General features: G+C 45.9%; 11 protein-coding genes across 11 annotated transcripts; 5 read left to right on the top strand and 6 right to left on the bottom strand.

Moving 5' to 3' along the window:
• Positions 1-1,654: 1,654 nt before the first annotated feature.
• Positions 1,655-2,387, bottom strand: C8R40DRAFT_1069560 (uncharacterized protein; the record flags this gene model as incomplete). The annotated part of the gene is made up of 3 exons (XM_046226128.1): positions 1,655-1,889; positions 1,950-2,041; positions 2,097-2,387. The coding sequence occupies 3 exons, from the start codon at positions 2,385-2,387 to the stop codon at positions 1,655-1,657; spliced, it is 618 nt and encodes a 205-aa protein (XP_046086140.1).
• Positions 2,388-2,689: 302 nt separating this feature from the next.
• On the top strand, positions 2,690-3,331 carry C8R40DRAFT_1170675 (uncharacterized protein; the record flags this gene model as incomplete). Its single annotated transcript, XM_046231576.1, has 3 exons — positions 2,690-2,887; positions 2,943-3,049; positions 3,106-3,331. The coding sequence occupies 3 exons, from the start codon at positions 2,690-2,692 to the stop codon at positions 3,329-3,331; spliced, it is 531 nt and encodes a 176-aa protein (XP_046086139.1).
• Positions 3,332-4,633: 1,302 nt separating this feature from the next.
• C8R40DRAFT_1170674 (uncharacterized protein) lies at positions 4,634-5,831 on the bottom strand (the record flags this gene model as incomplete). Its single annotated transcript, XM_046231575.1, has 4 exons — positions 4,634-4,707; positions 4,758-4,848; positions 4,915-5,006; positions 5,063-5,831. 4 exons carry the CDS (start codon positions 5,829-5,831, stop codon positions 4,634-4,636), a joined length of 1,026 nt encoding a protein of 341 aa, XP_046086138.1.
• A 242-nt stretch (positions 5,832-6,073) lies between these two features.
• C8R40DRAFT_1069558 (uncharacterized protein) lies at positions 6,074-6,933 on the top strand (the record flags this gene model as incomplete). The annotated part of the gene is made up of 3 exons (XM_046226127.1): positions 6,074-6,484; positions 6,614-6,629; positions 6,674-6,933. 3 exons carry the CDS (start codon positions 6,074-6,076, stop codon positions 6,931-6,933), a joined length of 687 nt encoding a protein of 228 aa, XP_046086137.1.
• Positions 6,934-7,497: 564 nt separating this feature from the next.
• Positions 7,498-8,211, bottom strand: C8R40DRAFT_1170672 (uncharacterized protein; the record flags this gene model as incomplete). The annotated part of the gene is made up of 1 exon (XM_046231574.1): positions 7,498-8,211. One exon carries the CDS (start codon positions 8,209-8,211, stop codon positions 7,498-7,500), a length of 714 nt encoding a protein of 237 aa, XP_046086136.1.
• A 360-nt stretch (positions 8,212-8,571) lies between these two features.
• Positions 8,572-10,942, top strand: C8R40DRAFT_1189430 (uncharacterized protein; the record flags this gene model as incomplete). The annotated part of the gene is made up of 7 exons (XM_046233038.1): positions 8,572-8,589; positions 8,676-8,701; positions 9,011-9,089; positions 9,294-9,321; positions 9,641-9,722; positions 9,833-10,265; positions 10,415-10,942. 7 exons carry the CDS (start codon positions 8,572-8,574, stop codon positions 10,856-10,858), a joined length of 1,110 nt encoding a protein of 369 aa, XP_046086135.1. The 3' UTR covers positions 10,859-10,942.
• An 818-nt stretch (positions 10,943-11,760) lies between these two features.
• On the bottom strand, positions 11,761-12,361 carry C8R40DRAFT_1170670 (uncharacterized protein; the record flags this gene model as incomplete). Its single annotated transcript, XM_046231573.1, has 2 exons — positions 11,761-12,007; positions 12,060-12,361. The coding sequence occupies 2 exons, from the start codon at positions 12,359-12,361 to the stop codon at positions 11,761-11,763; spliced, it is 549 nt and encodes a 182-aa protein (XP_046086134.1).
• Positions 12,362-12,704: 343 nt separating this feature from the next.
• C8R40DRAFT_1069555 (uncharacterized protein) lies at positions 12,705-13,526 on the top strand (the record flags this gene model as incomplete). Its single annotated transcript, XM_046226126.1, has 3 exons — positions 12,705-13,127; positions 13,183-13,274; positions 13,325-13,526. 3 exons carry the CDS (start codon positions 12,705-12,707, stop codon positions 13,524-13,526), a joined length of 717 nt encoding a protein of 238 aa, XP_046086133.1.
• An 807-nt stretch (positions 13,527-14,333) lies between these two features.
• Positions 14,334-14,723, bottom strand: C8R40DRAFT_1016967 (uncharacterized protein; the record flags this gene model as incomplete). Its single annotated transcript, XM_046222940.1, has 3 exons — positions 14,334-14,439; positions 14,491-14,567; positions 14,625-14,723. Coding segments are annotated over 3 exons (282 nt in total), but the record flags the coding sequence as incomplete, so codon positions are not given.
• A 1,898-nt stretch (positions 14,724-16,621) lies between these two features.
• Positions 16,622-16,921, bottom strand: C8R40DRAFT_1028635 (uncharacterized protein; the record flags this gene model as incomplete). The annotated part of the gene is made up of 1 exon (XM_046223114.1): positions 16,622-16,921. A coding segment is annotated over one exon (300 nt), but the record flags the coding sequence as incomplete, so codon positions are not given.
• Positions 16,922-17,935: 1,014 nt separating this feature from the next.
• Positions 17,936-18,424, top strand: C8R40DRAFT_1170666 (uncharacterized protein; the record flags this gene model as incomplete). Its single annotated transcript, XM_046231572.1, has 1 exon — positions 17,936-18,424. The coding sequence occupies one exon, from the start codon at positions 17,936-17,938 to the stop codon at positions 18,422-18,424; it is 489 nt and encodes a 162-aa protein (XP_046086130.1).
• Positions 18,425-18,811: the final 387 nt, after the last annotated feature.

Below are 18,811 nucleotides of genomic sequence, written 5' to 3'. Positions count from 1 at the left end.
GTTGGTCTCCAAGTTTCTTTAGCATCATTGAGTTAAATCCAACTATATGTGACACGAGAACTAGGAGAACCTTACCTTTTCCACCATTGCCACAGCTTCCTCGAGCCTTGCCTTGCCTGTTTCCAACACTTGGATAGCAGTTTCGAGTTCTTGCGAGTGCGTGTCTTTAGTAACAATGCTGGCTTCCAGATCTTGGATTTGTTGGGTGAATCGGGAAATTTGTCCCTAGTAGAGAACTTCAACTAACTGAGGACCACGAACAAAGTGTTCGCTCACCTTACTTTCGGCCTGCAGTCTTGTGAATGCTTTGCGATCTAATTCAGCTCTGAGCTAACAAAACTGTATCTCAGTGACAGATACACGTCTACATCTTTACATCTTTTGAGCATGGCTTACCGTTTTCTCCTTGATCTCGCTCTCCGCAGTGCTCAATTTGGTTGTTAGGCTCTCGACCTCGGGATCATTTGCTACAGAATCCTGAGAGGCGGCTTTTCTGTGATCTTCGAACTCCTTTTGCAGGCGTGCAATTTCCTCATCTCGTTTGTGGGCTTCATCGATTGCTTCTGCCTTCGCAGAGGAATGGATTCCTTTCAATTCCTCCAGTTCTTCTTTCAACCTATCTGAGTTTTGCTAAGGAGGTAGATGAGCCTTATCAGTATGTTTATAGCAATATGAAATCTACATACTCTGGAATCTGCAAGACTACGTTGAAGCTGTTTGTTGAGTGTTGTGAGACTTTCGATTGTTCTGCCTTTATCGATAACATCTCCCTAAAGGAAAATACATGACTACCAAGTAAGTGTATGAATCAAGAAACTCACCATCAGTTTACGTCTCTCTACTTCTGTAGAACCGACTGCTTGAGAGCTATGTGAATGGTTGGCGTCGTCAGTTCTTGAAGCTTTTTCAGTTTTCTGCAGCTGGTTAAGTATGCATGAGCCACAGTGGATGAGAGTCGTACTTTGGCTTCTAGTTCGTGTTGTAATTGTTGTATCCGTGCATCTCTTTCAGCTAGTTGCTCTTTTACATCTGCAGGTATAACCTCTCGTTCAACTACGCGTTCTACCACATGGACTTTGAACTTTAAAATAGCTCAGCTCCAGGTCTTTACACCATGAGAGAAGGAGAACTCACGTCTGTCACCTTTTGCGGCTTCTCGCGAACGTCCTCCACCTGGCTGGATGACTCGTCGTCGTCGTCAGAGGATGAACTGAGCTTCCTTCGACGGTTTGAAGATATAGCTGAAAGGGTCTCGAGGTCGTCATTACCGGGAGTGTCATTCATGGTCTGCCTGGGCATTAATCTTCTGCGGGTACGAGGGATCGCTGTCGGCACTTCAGAATCATTGGCAGCTGGTGGCAATTCGGATTCGTGGATTGCAGGAGCATCGTCCATGGGATGATCCATACTAGTTTTGTTGGTGAATGTTGCACTTGAGCAGGCCTCACCGCAATTCACTAAAGGACAAAGGAAATAGTATTAATATTCGAAGTAACGCTCATAGTCGGTAGTCAAAGAATGAGCGCCTAAAAACTGCTATGATTATTTGCTATTAGTCATCGGAAATGTTGAAAGACTATATTTTAATATTTTCTAGTACTAGTACTACCAGTGCGAGGTACAGAGCTTGTAATCCACTACATTGATCGATGCTCTACCATGGCCAACGAAGTTTAAAAGAAGGAGGAGCGACAATGCCCGCCTCTTCAGCGACGAATTGCACGCCTTGTTGAATGGTGTAGGAAAAGAGCGGCCTCAAATGAACTTCGGAGCGGCATAGAGGACAGCAGGTCACCAGGTGAGTTTCAGGATTGCGCGCCTTCGTTCGAAAATCAGTGATTCTGAGTTGACTGAGGCAGCGCGCGCAGAACGAATGACCACATGACAATCTGAGCCACAGGTGCATTAGGAGATGTATAATTAACCAAACAATCCAGACGAGTACTCACACGTATGAGTCCCAGGCCAACTCATAGCAGATTGGGCATTGATACTCCTTTTTCCTGGCAGTCACGTCTGCTTCGTATTGCATTTTCAGGCCCTATGTAATAATATATCATTAGTGGAACCTGTAGCTGTGTATCATTGCGACTTACAGCATTTTCTTCGCGGACTGACGCAACTTCCCGACGAAGCAATTTGACTTCTTCGGCCTGTGCACTTAGTATCTCAGACGTATAGTCAAGATACGTTCGTACTTCTCCATGAAATTTGTCATCGGACTCATCATCAGGTGTGACATCCAGGGGAACAGGAGTAGCGACGAAGGTATTAGAAGCGGACGCAGAGTCGATGGCAGTGGCGTTAGGGACATAGTCCGTTGAAAGGGATGGAAGGTTCATAATGTTGTTTCCCGAGGCTCGAAGAGACCTGCTTCGAGTAATCATGGGGTGTTGATGAACATAGAGTGCACGCGGAGCCTGGACGGTCGAACGACGAATACTTTTGTGAGTGGCACGCCCTCGCGAATTTCGCCCCATCTAAGAAATTGAACGTCAAAATCGAAAGTGATCGCTTTGATATATATGAATTGGCCTTACCTTAACCTTAATATTATACTAATCAGGGCAAAACGCGTTGAATGACCACGAGGGGCCCTCGTTATATTTCGTTTGTTCTTTTCTTGGGTGGCTGAAAGTAATTTCTGCAAGCAATCCCCACGTCCTTCGTCCCGAACTCGCACCCGTTTATGCCTTCCAGCCAAACCCAAGTTGACACCGTATCTACTCCACACGATCACCCGACAGTCTCTGCTACTTCCCGATCTCTGGGTGATTCCCTCATAGACCCCATATACATCAGCGATTCGGAGGACGGAGATTCTCCTTCTTCGAACGTCATATATATCAGTAGCGAATCTGAAGATGAAGATGGTCACCTTTCGCAGGTATTTGGCAAGATCTTTTTTGAAGTGGCATTAGTAAACTTGTATCGAAATCCAGAATGCGATCACCGATGAAGTTAAGCGCGACGAAGCTGATCTTCGTATGGACATCCTGCAATATCATTTGTGCCCAGTCTGCCTGGAGACAGCGTTTCAACCCTACATGTGCGTGAATACGCCATACATTATATGGAGGAACTTACTTATGTATGATCTTCCAGCCTCGAATGCGGGCACACTTTTTGTGTTCATTGTCTCAACAAATTGAAGAAGATATGCAATAAGAAGCGCTCATCGTTTCTGTGTCCAACCTGTCGTGCAAAGGTGATGCACAAGCCCGTCCTATGTTTCAACCTACAAGGTGCAGCAGAAGCTGTGACTGCTCATCAGCAAGTTTTTCGTCCCGCTCCGAAAAAATTACTTCAGTGGTCTATCGAGGAAGCTTAGTACTAGTTGAACAGTCTGTAGTAGTATCAGTAACTCACATTGTTAGGATAATTTGAGTTTAACTGCTCTTTCCCTCGAGAACGGTCACGAGCTAGGGAAGATCGAGACTGGTCAATAAGCTTAAGCTAATGATCTATATGTATACTATTGCTGAACGAGCAGTTCAATTGAACGCAATGACCATAAGGAAGAGAATGTCGACATCAACAGAATGACCATGCATTGGAAAGGTTCATTTTTGGATGGTCGGGAAATTTCGATTCGCCGCTGATAAATTTCGTGAGCTTCAGAGGATCAGGGAACACGGCGAAGGTCTGGTACAAGAAAACCCCATAGCGGCGGACGGAACCCCCCTAGAAACGGGAGAACTGAACATACGTTCCATTATATGTCCCTGAGGCCAATATATTGAGAGTGATTCATGAGCGCTGAAGCTCCACTACAAGCAAATCGGGAGTGGAAGGTGCCCTTGTTAATATTAAGATACCAAGAGGTAAGAAAGATTGGCGTGCGATTATGTAAAAGAGTTGGGAACCTGCGAGACAGGCGTGTTCAGGCCTATAGATGCGCCATGAAAAGCTAATTGGTCGGGTTACTGAGATCATATAAATGTATAATGACCAACCGAAAGGCTTGTGTCCCGAAGTACCTCTTTGAGAGTTCACAGAATATTGATGGAGTGAATCCTGAATGGAAACTTGAGTATTCGTTGCATTGTTTAGACGCAAGAATGCGAGAAACGCACTTTCCTCTCCTCCTAGATATATTCCTATTTGTAGTTGGTCGCCGTATCCAATTCGACAATCTTAGGAGTTTGATGACTTGAGTAGTGGCATACATTGTCGAAGAGCATCCTTCCACTAAGATTGGAGAAATGAATAAATCCTGGGCAAGAAAAATCAGGACGAGACTGTTAAGCAATGTTCGGAGATACACACCAATTAATTTCGAGCCATAGACCGGACGCTTCGTCGTTCCAGTACATATACAGATGAGTATTCCCGTCAACCAACTAGTTAACCAATGAAAATAGAAGAGATAGAGGAAAGAAGATGTTAATGTAATACATATATTTGCGAGGGATTGAACAGGTAAATAGCGATCACATGACTTTGCTTAGTCCACGAGCTCACGTAAACACGCTTCGGCCGCCTCCGATCTCGCCTGGAGCGACGTGTAGGGCTTTGATTTGAAATAAAATTGTTAAATTATCATTGCGTTTAGTGTAGTGGATAGCATACAGATATAATGAGCAAGAGATGTAGCAATATTCTACTTAAGACAATCAAGATGTGCGGCCCATTATTGACGCTCTGGCCAAGCAAGGGAATGCGAGGGAGGTGGTGAAATGTCTGAGTTTGTGGCAATTCTTTCGACTACGGACCGAATCAATATAGATGGAATAGGTCTTCGACAGACCGGGAACCAGCAAACTGGGCAATAAAATATCCTGCCAGTGACAACAGATTGTTGTCGTCTGTTACTGATACAGTTTGAGCAAGCGGTGTGTCCACACGCTAGACTAAAACACAGCGAGGTCTGGTAAGCGAAAAGAGGAAGGAAAGCTCTCGTTCAGTACGCACACATGAGGATTCCATGCAAGTTCTTGGCAAAAGGGACAACAGTGCTCCATCTTTCGCAAACCGCGTCTCAAATCGGCGATCTTCCTCAGGTCCTGAAAAAAAGCACGAATGTTAGTACAGCGTATTTCAAATTAGGACTGCAACACACTCACGATACATTGCTGTGTCAATATTTCGATGCACTTCTGGGCAAATTCCAATGAGTTTTTCTGCTCGTTGAAGAGACGCTGGGCGCGCGTGTCGAACAACTCCAGATCCCTGATGAATCTCTGATCAAAGTGCGTCAAAAGCTCTACGGGAATACCGGGCTTTGACGGAAGTTCGCCCGTGGAAGTTCGAGCTTCAGAAGAAAGATCGCTGCTGGTGATATCAACGGTGGAAGGAGGGTTGAGAGCCTCGAGTGAGGAGGAATCTTGGAGCAGCGGGGGATTTTCATTCGAGACAGGAGAGGAGCTAGATGCCTCTAGTGAAGAGGAGTCTGGGAGGGGGGGAGGGAAATTGGCGTTCGCGATGAGAGAGGAACTAGAAGCCTCGTGGAGGGAGTGGCTCTGAGTGACATGACTATACAAAGGCGCAGCAATCAGATTTTGCAAGAAAGGAGGGCCAGAGACCCCTTGCGAAGAGCTACAGTGAAGGGGATTGCTATCGGTGTCCAGTGCGGAGGTAGAAGCTTCTGGATTAGAGGAACTTCCATTCATACGAGTAAACGCAGGCGCAGGATGTACTTGACCCATACTACGAGTAAGCATGGGATGTCGGCGAGACACTTCCGGAATCCTATGAGGATGATGACGGGTAGCTGCTGATCGTCGAGTCGCGCGCTGTGGGCCCATTTTCAAGAGGGAGGAAAAGCGAATTTCGAATGGAAATGCTGGACCTCGCAATAAGGCTTTTATAGGTTTCATCATCTTTTCCATTGTGGTCCAAACAATCGTTTTGAAGAAAGAAATGTACCGGGGATACAACACATGTACATGAGCAAAGGGAGTGGCAACAGTTGTAATACTGTAAGGGGCAGTTTAGCGCGTCAATATGATCAACAAGGCTGCCGTTTTTTGAGACTCCGAATGCCGATGAGCTCCGATTTGGATATTCCGTAGTACTCGACTTCTTGACTTGATCTTCTCGATCTAGTATTACTAGATCTAGCTTCACCTTAATGGGTGGTACGCGCAAATCTTCACGATCCAAAATCGCTCATCGTCGAATGGTGAAGTCTTCCAGACTACCATCTCGCTCCCACCCTATGATCCTCCGTAGAGCTTCTGCTCAATCAAGGTCTGTGTCAGCGTACACCGCAACCACCACCTCCCATGCCACTCCCACGTCGGACCCCGCACCAATCACAATCGACGCGTCCCTCACGTCAGACCCCGCACCAGCTACCTTCCCCGAAGCTGCCCCTATGCCAGACGTCTCCAGTGCTTTTCTTCCGACAAATCGACCCGACCTCGTATTCGCGAAAGAGGCCGAAGATTACATGAAACGCTCGATGGAAATACTACAGACACAAACCGAAACTCTCATCCTCTTCAACCAAAATCTGGTGTCCTTAAATGAAGACAAAGAGGTAAGTGTTACCGCTTCAGTTCTGAGGATCATACTGAGACGGATGTTTGTCAGTCACTTGAAAATGAAACAGAGCAAGAGATGAGTACCCGTGTAACAGAATATCGATGTCCCCTTTGTTCCGATTTAGCTTGGGACCCGTATGTGTGAGTATCTTTTGAACTGCTTTGCGTTCCTTTTCCAATAACAGACGTAGTCTTCTTTGTGGTCACTTCTTCTGTTCCCAGTGTCTTAGCCAATATAAGGCTACGCATGTTCAGAAACGATCCGAGAATCCGGATGGAACCGAGGTCATCATTCGCTGCCCAACCTGCCATGCCCTCGTTCTTCGTAGGCCTCAATTCTCTCATACTATTCGGCGAGGTGTCGAAGACATCGCAAACCATTTTCAACGAGTCGTTCCTGCGTCGCGACAACTTGAGTGGCCTTACTAACTCAGAATCGAGCTGAGTGGTAGCAATAGGGTTGAGGCATTCTGGAGTCAGACAGTGCTGTAGAATTGCTTACATTTCTCGAATCTCGTAGACATAGACATTCTCAAATAATAAAGACACGATATTAATATATATCTGATTCATCATATTGAGGCAGTACGAAACTTTCTATGAGTGATACGTTCAATCACGAAGTACAAAATTTGATTACCAGCTACCAGTAAAGGAGGAAACATTGACACCAGAATGAGAACAAATCGGAAAGGCCTGTGCGCACCACTGGACATCAGGACAAAATATCGTTAAAAGGTGGATGTCTGACAGGTGCTGGGGAAATACATGACCGTCGTCCAATCTGGAGATTTGGTTGTCAATGTTCCTAAACTGGATCTGATACGTGCTGTATAAGATGGAGGTCTTCCATTTTATGCAGATGGTCTTGACTGCAGGTGTTCGAATAACGTCAAGTAACCAGTTTGACGGGCGTATATGAAAGGTCAAACCGAGATACTGCAAGGCAGGCATAATAATCGGAGCTCCTAGAAGGTTTTCTGGATAGAGTAAGAGACTGAGAATTCTATTATGGGCAGCAAACTTTACCGTATTCTGTCCAAGCAGTACGGTTGTCAAATGGTAGACAGAGCTCGAGCCTAGTAAGGCTCTCCGAGATTGAAGGAAAAAGGATCTGTGCAGCACTAGCAGCACCTACAACCAGTGTTTCAAGCTCGCTGAGGTCGAAAGGGCATTTATACCTGTCCAACCATTCGTACTCTTGAGCATGAGCGGCTTTACCAGTATATCGAGGATCGTGGCGATGAGATAAGGGGATGAGCTGCAAGGACACCACTTTCGCCTTTTCTTCTTCAGTGTGAGTCATCGCAGAAATCGCAGCATGAACACCATCAGCGCGTTGTTGGGGAGAGGAATGGTCATTGAGCTCCCTAGCAGGACGGGGAAGTGTTAACGTTCGAAGCAATTTACAATGACCAAGAGACTGAAGCATTCCGCAAAAGTCCTGGTAGGACATTCGAAGGGAATCCTGGATTGTGAACGTTGTAATGGTACCAGAGAATGCAATGATAGCTTCGTTGATCCGTTCCTTCGTCGCGACAAAGTCCGTTCCTCGGACTACAAGGGTCCTCAGGTGGACTGGGTAGGACGTGAACGTGGTGGTGAACGGACTCCAAGTGTCACCAATGAGAGTGCGTACATATCGCAAACGACGAGAATCGTGTTGTAGGATTGCAAGCTGCACCTGATCATCGGCGTCAACCGTTCTGAGCCGCGCAGACATCGCTGGTTCCCTCCAGTAATGGCAAACTTGTGAGCAAGCATCGAGGTCTGAACCCTGTACATATGACAGATACTCGCCAAACAGCTCGGGGCAGAAATGGATGGGTATACGGTGTTGGAAGACAGTCGTCAAAGACATCCTGGACACAGTGTTGGAGGTTGTTGGGAGGAATGAAAGACTTGTCAAAGACAAAGAAAAATATAACGTGGTGCGTGTGTCAGAGTAGCAGCCGGTGGACGAGTGGGCACGAGGCAAAACAAATCACATTTCGACAGCATACTAGAACTAGTGGTGAGCTGCTGGGAGACAAAACCAGCAAGAAGGATCATAAAAAGACTCGGATTCTACATTGTATCCACCATGGAAGCAGCAGCAAATGTTAGTTTGATATCCAAGTGAAATTGGCTGAAGAAACAGGGCATGGTCTTGAATACTAACTTCTCGATACTCACTACATCTTGAAGTCACAAATCTTTGGAACCTGGATAGAGTACGTGTAGCTACGAGACTAAAGAGTATGGGAAGAAGTAAGATTTAGTACATGACAATAGGGCGTACCGATTTCACCGCTCAACGCCGAAGCTCCTGCTCACAGGAATATATTGAGGACTGACCGACATAGCAGCGAGTGGTTGATGAGCAGATAAGCCATGCGTGCCATGAATAACGAAATGGAAAACTGAAGACTGGTGCGCGAGACCCTTCTTAGAAACCAGTGTCAGCCGGAGACTGTGTTCGCATGCTATAGAAGAGAAGAGGGTTTGAAGCAATCAATGGGAATGATGTGATACCTGCCTAGAGAACACATGTACACTGGTTTCTTGATGGGTTTCGTCCCTTCACTCAGTTTTCTTGAGCCATCTGGTAAGACGTTGCCTGTGAGCAGCTAGACATGTCGACCATTATTTGTGCTGTCAAGAGAAGCTGATGATGTAGACGCAAAAGATCTACGAGGGTTCTTTTGAGCCCACATTGGATCCTACACCAAGCTGAATATCCACATGTTCCGTCTGTTGACAGCGCAAGTGTTCTGCTAGTAGGATGTGTTTACCTCATGCCGAAGTTGGTCCACTCTGGGATAGACTTTCATGGTAGCAATCAAGCACAGTAGTAAGCATGAGGGATTCGACGCCTTCACAATCAAGGAAGGTGAAACGAAAAGAACGCGAGTACTAGTTCAAACTTCGAAGGAAAGGAGGATTGGGGAATAGGCGCCCTTCTAATCCTCGAGCTCGTGATTGCATGACGAGCGCCCGGAACCTTCGGAGCGAAGCGTGTCATACGAAGTTGATGACTTTCCTTCATAGATATTATCATGTTTTTTTCTGGCACTTTTACAGGCTCAACTCAACCCTCAGTGTACGAATCGAAGAGTCAAATGCCCAGATTTCCACACTATACACTGAAAATCTTTGACTTTGGGCCTCAGAAATCAACCTGGCAGCCCAGCTGAAATTCAAACGCGAGCACGAAAGATCCCGAGTAATGTCATTGCAGAGACTGAAGCCGCAGTGCGTCGTATGATTCTCTGACGATCACTTTTATTCTGAATCTTTTCTCGCAGGCGCTCGGACTTACCCAACATCTGAGGCTTCCTCTGTCAGGCCTTCGGTTATACCAGATCTTCGTCTTCGCCTACTCCGCCTAGAGCCACACAGCGACCGCTCCCATTCGCAGACTCACCTGATTCACCTCTGTATCCACGATTATCGCGAGCTCCCACAACTCCCCTGATATACGAAGACGATGAACCTTCGGATCTCAAGGAGGATGAAGACGAGGCTAAGGAGAAGACTCATAGCCCGAGGTGTAGAGTCAAACTCAAACGGCTTTCTGCCTCCCGATTCCCACTGCTTTTCCGAGTGTCATCTTCTCCACCTATCACTGCACCAGTTGACCGTTCCACTATTTCTGCTTCAAATCCTACCAGGCCGAAACCTCTTCGTCGTCAGAGTGGTCTCTTAGTGCGACAGGGGAGTCCAGTAGCAGGATCGCATGAGGCTGCGGAAGATGATGAGTTGGCCGCCGTGTTGGACGAAGCGGAGGAAGAGGAGGTCCCCTGATAATCAAGATTTGGACCCAGAGCTCGGACAGACTGGCGGCAGGGAACGACGTGTGCGAAAAAAGTTCGAACTATGTTGATCCTAAGTTGAATACGTATGTTTTTCTCTTCGAACCGGATGTATCTGATCTTTGTCGACAGGAAAATGCGAAAGCCCGACTCCGAACCAGGTGGAGACTCATTACGGAAACGCCAATTAGCCTCTGCAGTAACGTCCAGGCACTTAGAGGAGTGTGTTCCTGGTCATCAGATGCAGACGGTGATTACGATGACCCTGACGGGGGAGCTCAGTCGTTCTTGGAAGGTCCCGGATGCCAACCTTCCCGAGCAGGGAGCCATGCGACAGATCCAGTTCAGTTAATCTTATCCGCTTCCAGGACCGCATCTTCGTCCGATGTGGCGTCTCAACTCCTTGCATCAGCGACATCTAGTACATCCATACCGTCAAGGCGAGCCAAGTCTCGCTCATACCTCTACACTGCCGAAGACGTCCTGAGTCTTGAATCGGATGACGCTGATACGGAATATATTGCAGCACGAGGTGGCCCATCTTGGGAAGAAAGCTGGGAGGCGGGTATCTGTTGAAGATGACGCGGCGAAGAGACATAGCTTAGCCGTCTAAGGAATTGTTCGGCTTGACGCCCACTTTCCTATTATCGGCTAGTGTTTAACTGTCACTAGGATTGCTTAAGAGGCGTTCTTAGTACCTTGGGGTTTTTCAATGAAATTTATGATCTGGTACGGGTACGGAAATGGGAAATGAATATGGTCAATTCGTTTGTAGCACTGCGGTTTATATATTGGAAGTACTTCCTAGTCTTGAATTTGCTGGTTCATCACTGCCGCCACTTTGAGTCGATACAATGTAGAAGTTTTCAAAAGATATTTAGGTTGAAAGATAAATTTGATGTATACATACGTACTATGAGTATTATGTGGTAGTTAGTTCGTGAACAACCCACCCATTAAATTGTCAGAAACACCAACATACGTTCTTCCACTCAAATCTACCACCATGAAGCGCCTGCCACATATCGCAAGTACCCAGATCAAAATCCACCGGAATGACAGCGTCCCGAGGACAACCATGGAAGACATCATACAGAGGGAACCGACTTCCGAGAATTTGACTGGCATCTGCTTATTTTCTGACCACTGGTCGATATACCAATCTTGAGGAAGGAGCGCAACAGGAGTAATGAATGAAATGAATACGACGATTGGAGCGGAGAAACGAAAGACGCTTGCTCGAGTGAATCCAGGATCTACGAAAGGGCGAGCTGTTATTTTCTGGATATATCGACAGAACGATAAAAGGATTCGAAAGAGGGTAGGTTCTGAATAGGTAGGGAGAAGGTAGATCGCTGATGTACTGAGGTAGTTTTTCTGATTCGATATGCAGTCGGCACCGATTGGTGGTGCGAATAGATCAATGATAACTGCTTCTAATGCACAACGCGTTGCGCAACTTCGAATAGACTGAACCTCTATGAATAATTTGGTCGAGTGGCACCAAGATCATCGATCTCCATATCTTCCGGACGAGGGGTTGAAAGACCAAATAGCTCGCCGACTGTGCGCTGTAAAGCGTCCGACTTCAATGGCATGGATCTGACCGTCCCGCGACAGATAGGACATGTGTGATGATGAATGGAACCAATGTTGACTTCGACACCCTCGCGGGGAAGGCGATTCAGGCAAGCTCCACAAAGTATATGTCCGCAGGCCTTGAAACTGAAGGATCACAGTTCAGTGGATAGTAAGCATAGTATGTGTTTACACGTACGGTCGTGAAAATAACATGTCGCAAACGACACAATCATTCACAAATGATGAGTCGACAATTTTCCGGAATTCGACCAATACATCCTGTACGGAACACTTCTGCCAGCTATTCAGAAGCTCGAGGTCCGTGATATCAGACATGACCACCTCTGGAGCATACCCTACGTTCGAACATAATGCTTCACAAGTTGCGGAGTGGAAACGGTCAGGAAATCGATTTCTGGATTTCCTTTTCACAGGACGGCCAATATGTCGAGCAGCATACCCAGTGTGCGCTCTCGGTTTACGTGGGGTTTTTGGCATGGTACGATGGCAAGAAGTGATCGAGAGATTATTAGGAGGTAGTGGCAAATTGGTCGAAGTTTTTATAAGATGTAGCGTGCAAAAGGACGTTGGGGGATCGAACCTCCCTTTCATTTGACATTTGAGGTAACAAGAAGTAGCACATGTACAAGCGCTAGCTAGCCCGCGCAAGTAAGTACTTACTGGTACCGGTACTGGTGACGGATCTAATTGAATGTCTTTGTTCATACCTAATTGAGAACATAAAGCAAGATTAGACGCCTTCAGGCGCTTAAGCTTATGTACCTCGAATATAAAGTGCCGGGTCAAAATTCTAGTGGTCATTCAACTCAGACTTCCTTCTATGGGTCCACAGCGTAACACACCGACGAGATCGAAAGCTAACTACCCGACTACTCAGCATCAAAGAATGCTAATCGGAGAGCGGCATACTATCATGGGAGATATGCATCCTGCCACTCCAGTTTCCAATTCCGCTATCTCGAGTACCACTTCTTCCTTATCAAACACAATCCTCAATGAAAGCGCATCTGCTGCTTCGACTATTACGTCTAGTGCCAAAACTCCCATCGATATTGATTCCATCCACGAATTCCCTATGATACCCTCTGGCCGAGAGGAGTACCTTAAAAGACAGGGCGGGACTGATGAGCTTGTGAAGGGATTGGACAACCTGCATGCGGCATCGGAGAGTATTTTCAAGGCTCAGAAAGACGAGATTCTGCTCAGAAAGCACCAGATCAATGTGCTGAAGGAACAATGCCGGGTGAGCGAGTGGCGCATCTGATATAACTTATACTCATATTCCCGTCTATTCCCAGAAATATCAAGAAACACTCTGCTTGAACAAACTGAATCAGGAACGAGAGCATACCTGTCCCGGTTGTGGAAATCTTGCATGGGAACCTCAAGTGTGCGTTTTGTTTTGTTTCCTCATGGCGCTCACTAACGTTTTACATTTAGTTTAATTTGCGGGCACATAGTATGTTTGCAATGCGTTAGCAATGAGCGACTATCAGCTATGAGCTCAGGCCGAACGAGGCGGTGCCAGAAATGCAGAGCTTTTATTTGCAGACCTCCCATTCCATCGATAACTATTCGCCATGCAGTTGGTAGCATTGCTACTAAACTGGGGAAAGTACCACCTTCGCCTGTCCCCCAATGAAGGGGCACTTTATACTCCACGTGGATCACCTTAAGCCCTCGAATCCATCCACCGCACCGAATATACATGAAGTTTTAGGAAGTGCGAGCGCGAGGAGATGTTAAAGTTGACCTGCCGAACCTTCGTTCGGCGCCTTCATCATGTACAGATTATCACTGTCTAAGCGTAACGATGCTACTTCCTTGTACTTAGTAGTAGCTCGTGTGTAGTTACTGTACTCGATACTCGTGTTTAATTATGTTCTTTTGGAACTCGTCTCTTGTGAATGACTACATAGTCGTGTATATACTGCTTTCAGGGAAGCTCTAGATCTCGGAGACAAAACAAGCAGAGACTTCTCTATTAATATTCGGTCACAATAAGCTAGGAACACTTCATTACAGAAAGTAGGTACTTAGGTATAGCGAGAGGGAAACAAAAGCCAGTATATCTCGAAGCCAATGCCGTCTAGTACGATACATGAGGAAAGAAGTAAGAGAATGCGAGAAATTGGGGACAGGAATCATTTCCGTTTAGAGATTCTGCTTCGATTCCGTGCCATCTCCAATACTGATATGCTATTGTCCACTAGATAAAATACAAGTGTCAGTCGATGCGGTATTACAACTGTATGACACCTACATGTATTTGATGTATCGATAGAGATGGTTGAATCGTTTCCATTGTTATCATTCATAAAGGAAGGAATGAAGCGCCGACGCTATAATTCATGTGAGTGCAGACATATATGTTGTAATCGTAGTCGAAAGTACCCACTCTAGATCTGTTCTTGCGCCTAGTGCCCAGATTGTACATACAGTGTTCCTCTAAGTTGACCAGGTAAGGTTCTTCCCCTAAATACGTGGCAGCATCCCGACAATCTTTCAGCCATGCTGCTCCAACGACCTTGGGTCTCCTTTCTTCGTCCAACGCACTAGAAATAGAAAAGGACATTAGTGCGAACGAACCAGACATGAATACTTACAAGTACTTCCGTACTGTGCTTTGACAACCTGATGTGTATACAATATGAGTGCATTGTGGCCCAATGCTCTTTACGATCTAATGGCAAAATTTAGGGGATGGAATTTTGAAGGAGATATCATTGAATACGCATACATGTGCACCTAGATCCTTTGCAATATTGTAGAAGAGTGACAATGTGTTTTCCCCATGAGACATCCAAACATCGACGTAAACGGTGCACGCCTTCAAGATGTTCGACCCGAGGCCAGCATGCACATCTGTATTTGATGGTTTTTCTACGTGGGAAGGATCCTGGGTGACGTTGTCGGTATTCGAAACATGGATAGAACGAGAAGAACTAAGGGCCTCATTGGTCCTCGTTCCAGCAGAAAATCGGTTGGAAGCGCCGTCCGCATCTTCGACATCGCGACTACAAAGGAATATTGCTTGCCTAATCCGTTTAGGTGAAGGCTGATTATCTGGTATCCTGGGTGAAGGTAATCTTTTGCTTCGGGAGGTCACCTCCTTGACATCTTCCAACGGGACCTCCCACATTGATGGATGAAGGGAGTAAGACGAAGATTGAATATTTCATTGTTTGTGATGTGGATTAGGCGCCTCACAGCGAGGCTTCTGCTTCCCAATCAAGCTTTGTCCTCCTTGCGTTCTCCGTTCCGAGAGACAAATCGCGTAATACTGAAAGAGATAGAGTACTAGTTTAGTTCATGAATGTAGCTCGTAGAGCATCTCACGAATATGTAGAAAATTGCAACTTTCCGAATGGTGTCGAAACTTGAAGGAAAAGATCTAGAACCTGACATGGTGAAACCCGAGGAGGCGGATAACCGGACCGACATTCGACCGTGGAGCGCGACGCGTCTGGATCTCTAGTGACAATTTCAATTGACAGAAACTTTCATCGACAAATCACTTATTCCTTTCATTCGTCTTCACAACGCTAACGTTTACTCAGTTGAAGATGATATAGATGATACAAGATTTCCGTAGACAAGGAACGACACAAGGAATCACTAGAAAGACAAGTGTACATGTTATTACAACAGGACGGAAATGGCAGTGCTCAGCGCTCAGCCTTTATAGTTGACTCCCCGCTTCCAATTTCTTCGACTTTTCAGTGTCGACAGTGGGTGCATTGGCAGACGAAGACGCATCGACGATGGCAAGGGCTGGGCCGGGGACAGACATGTTACGATTGTTGTGTCGTTTGGCGAAGATGTGATTCAACAGTAGCCTGAGCACCAGTCGTAGGCACTCAATCATATGAGTTGGAGTGAGAGGTGATGACATGAGCATCCGTAGATTTATCCTTTTCCTCCAACCTTCCCAACTCGAGAACTGCGCCTTCTTCCATCTTGAGAATCTTGCGAAAGCCACCGTAAAGTAAACGACAGACTCAAAGATCAGTAACATTGATAAATGAGTGGACAAGTTATCACCCGCCAAAGATGTCGGAGAGAGTGCATACTGCTGGCCATGCGTTTCATCGCCCTTGATGGCTGTAAGGGGAGAAAGACGGATAGCCGGCAGTTTGAGTTTTGCCAGGGCCTGAAGGGTGGTTGTAGGTTGATATGGGTATGATTACAATTTCCGTGCAAGCAAGATTTAGACTGCTGCAACCTCCTGGTACAATTCCGATTAGCGTATTAACTTGTATCTGTAGAGGAAAGAGGGGCTGAGAGGGTGAATGGATTCCAGTCATCGCATTGGAAGCCAATGTAATTTCAATTAATATAGTCCAGCGGTGTCCCGAATCACTCCACTAACAGTGTGTTGATACCTCACCATTAGAATGCATTACCTTCTTCGCACCCGAGAAAACACTCTAGTTGACCAGCTTATTTCACCTCGGATGGCGACAATCTTGCACTTGTCACAGCTATTTCGAGTATCAACACAGCCAGATGCTAGAGAATGAATCCATGATTATTGAATTATACTAGTACTACGAGTCTTGAGTTAAGATAATCTAGACTTGATAATCGATTTTCACCAAATAAGGAAGAAACCTAAGTCAGGTAAGAAATGAGTTTTCATCCAATGTCATGAATGTAAGGAACTAACCTCGTAGGGCAAAACTCACTGTCGCTATCTGAATGCAGGGCATGTGTCATCGTCATTGTCTGCGCAGAGACCCTTTTGAGAGGTTTTTTGCCGGATTGTTTGAAAAGATCGGAATATAGGGAAGGAGCGTCATCGACATATCGAAACAAAATCCTAAATGCTGGGTGTCGAGAGACTGGGTCCGTAACAATTCTGAACAAACTGTGGTTATCTTTGTCGCAGACAGTTTCTTCGTCAGACATGCCAGTGTAAGCAAGGGAGTCTAAGGACCGGAGGATGTAGGACCAGAAAAAGACACCGTCTTCGTTCCTCGATGATTTGCAGTCGGTCAACATCATACTGGCAATTCGCAGGCGACGTTGAAGTTTCTAGATAGAATGAATCAAAATCCTCGGTACTTGAACAAACCTCTTACCTTATATGTTGCCGTCTTCAGCATTTTCTTACGTCTACTCTCGATATAGGAAGTACTATTTTTTTGGAAGTGAGAGGCATCGCTGATAATTCGATCGATTCTAGTTCTGAAGAGTTTCCGCCAATCAACCTTTGCGCTGATACCTGGATGTGCTGATATCGCCACTTCAGCTAAGAGTTCCACGACTGCCTGATTCCAATGGGAGCGACGGGTGGGACTCGTGAAATCTAGCTGAACTGCACCCATGCGTGGACCATGACCATTAGGATCTGATTGGAATTGAGCGAGTCGTGTTGTCGACACAGGTTCCTTCAACGATGCCTCATACGTGTATTTCAGCTGCATCGCACTATGGAGAATTGTTCTTGCCTTTCGCTATATCTAGATGAGTGAGTAAGCAAAGAAAATAAGTGGCATCTTGCATACGTTGATTGCAATACTTGTGAGTTCCGAAGAATCCATGAAGAAGGCAGAGTATCCGATGCACTAAAATATGTCGTTGAGTTGAGTATATGAAGGGCGTTTCTGTGCAGTGGTAGAGTGTTGCGTCCCATTTTGCATTCTCTTGCAGAAAAGGCCAAAGAAAATGAAACATGAATGAACGAAAGCTGGTCCCTGGAGGAATTGACGAAGAAAGGGGTGACGTAGTGGCAAATCCGAATGGACCAGCACGTGTATATTAAAATTAAATCGCATGTCAGTTGCGAATCCTTCATCCTTGTCTGTTTACATACACGTTCACTTCATTAAAATGCCAATGACTTCTTGTTTTGTTCGCGATCGTCAGTCCTTTCATTAAGTTATATTCGTTCCCTTTCATATCAATTGTATTCTTTGCTAGCAATTAGCATATCTTGGGTCTTGTCTCGGTTTACTTATAAGGTTATCCGCTCCCTATAAATATACATGGGACGTTATCCAGTCTCCAGCAATCTACCTTGCACACCACACCCTTTACAATCACACAATGTCGATTCTCTCTCTTCAAAACGCACTCATCGCTGATAGCGATTGTATCATCTCCGAAGAACATTCCATTACCCAGCCTATCACGATCCTCGATTCTAGATGCCTCCGTGCTCCAACACCACACCCCGAGTCCAGTGTTACTGAAGTCGCTCATACTCGCATTCCTGCGATCGAGATCGATGACCAGAACTCCATCCCAGGTTATCTTGCCGCTTTGAATGCGAACCTCGACCCATCTTTCCCCGTCGATATGACAGTCTTCGAATCCTTCTTCCTGCCACAGCTAGACCATCAATCGAAGGGAAAGGTCATTTCCATATTGGCAAAAGCTTTTGTCGATCTTCAATCCGTTGGCTCCGAGGACGTCATCTTGAAGCCAATGAATCGTAACAAAGGACATGTACAGAAGTATATGGTGGCACTTGTTGGTGTTGGGAGTGCTTTACTTGGTGCAGTTGCCATGTTTCTCGTGCTCGCCTTCTTCTAGTAGCCCATGAGTAAGATTGACATTGGTTCCTAATGGAAGAATGGTCTAGTAGGCGTCAGAAATCTGTCGTGGAGAGTACTTGTAGCTGGCTGGACAACGGGAGTGGAGATTATGACATACCATAGAAGAGACCCTCAAACTAGAGCGGTATTACAATAATTCTAGGTATGTAACCCCGGCAGAAAATACAGTCAAGGCCGTTATCGCAGGTCGTAAACCTTCCTTATAGAGTTCGGTAATCTGATCACCCATTGCAATTGAACAACTTCGGATTAGAAACGAAATTTGCAAAAGATCTATGAAAAACAGTGACAGACCCTCTCTCCCGCGTCTTCTGACAACATCACGACGAATCCGTGCGTGTCAATGCTGATTGATTGCAGGAGG

This window comes from Lentinula edodes, assembly GCF_021015755.1.
Source record: "Lentinula edodes strain Le(Bin) 0899 ss11 chromosome Unknown C8R40scaffold_18, whole genome shotgun sequence".
NCBI classification, from domain to species: domain Eukaryota; kingdom Fungi; phylum Basidiomycota; class Agaricomycetes; order Agaricales; family Omphalotaceae; genus Lentinula; species Lentinula edodes.
This window is presented reverse-complemented; position numbering and strand designations above follow the sequence as displayed.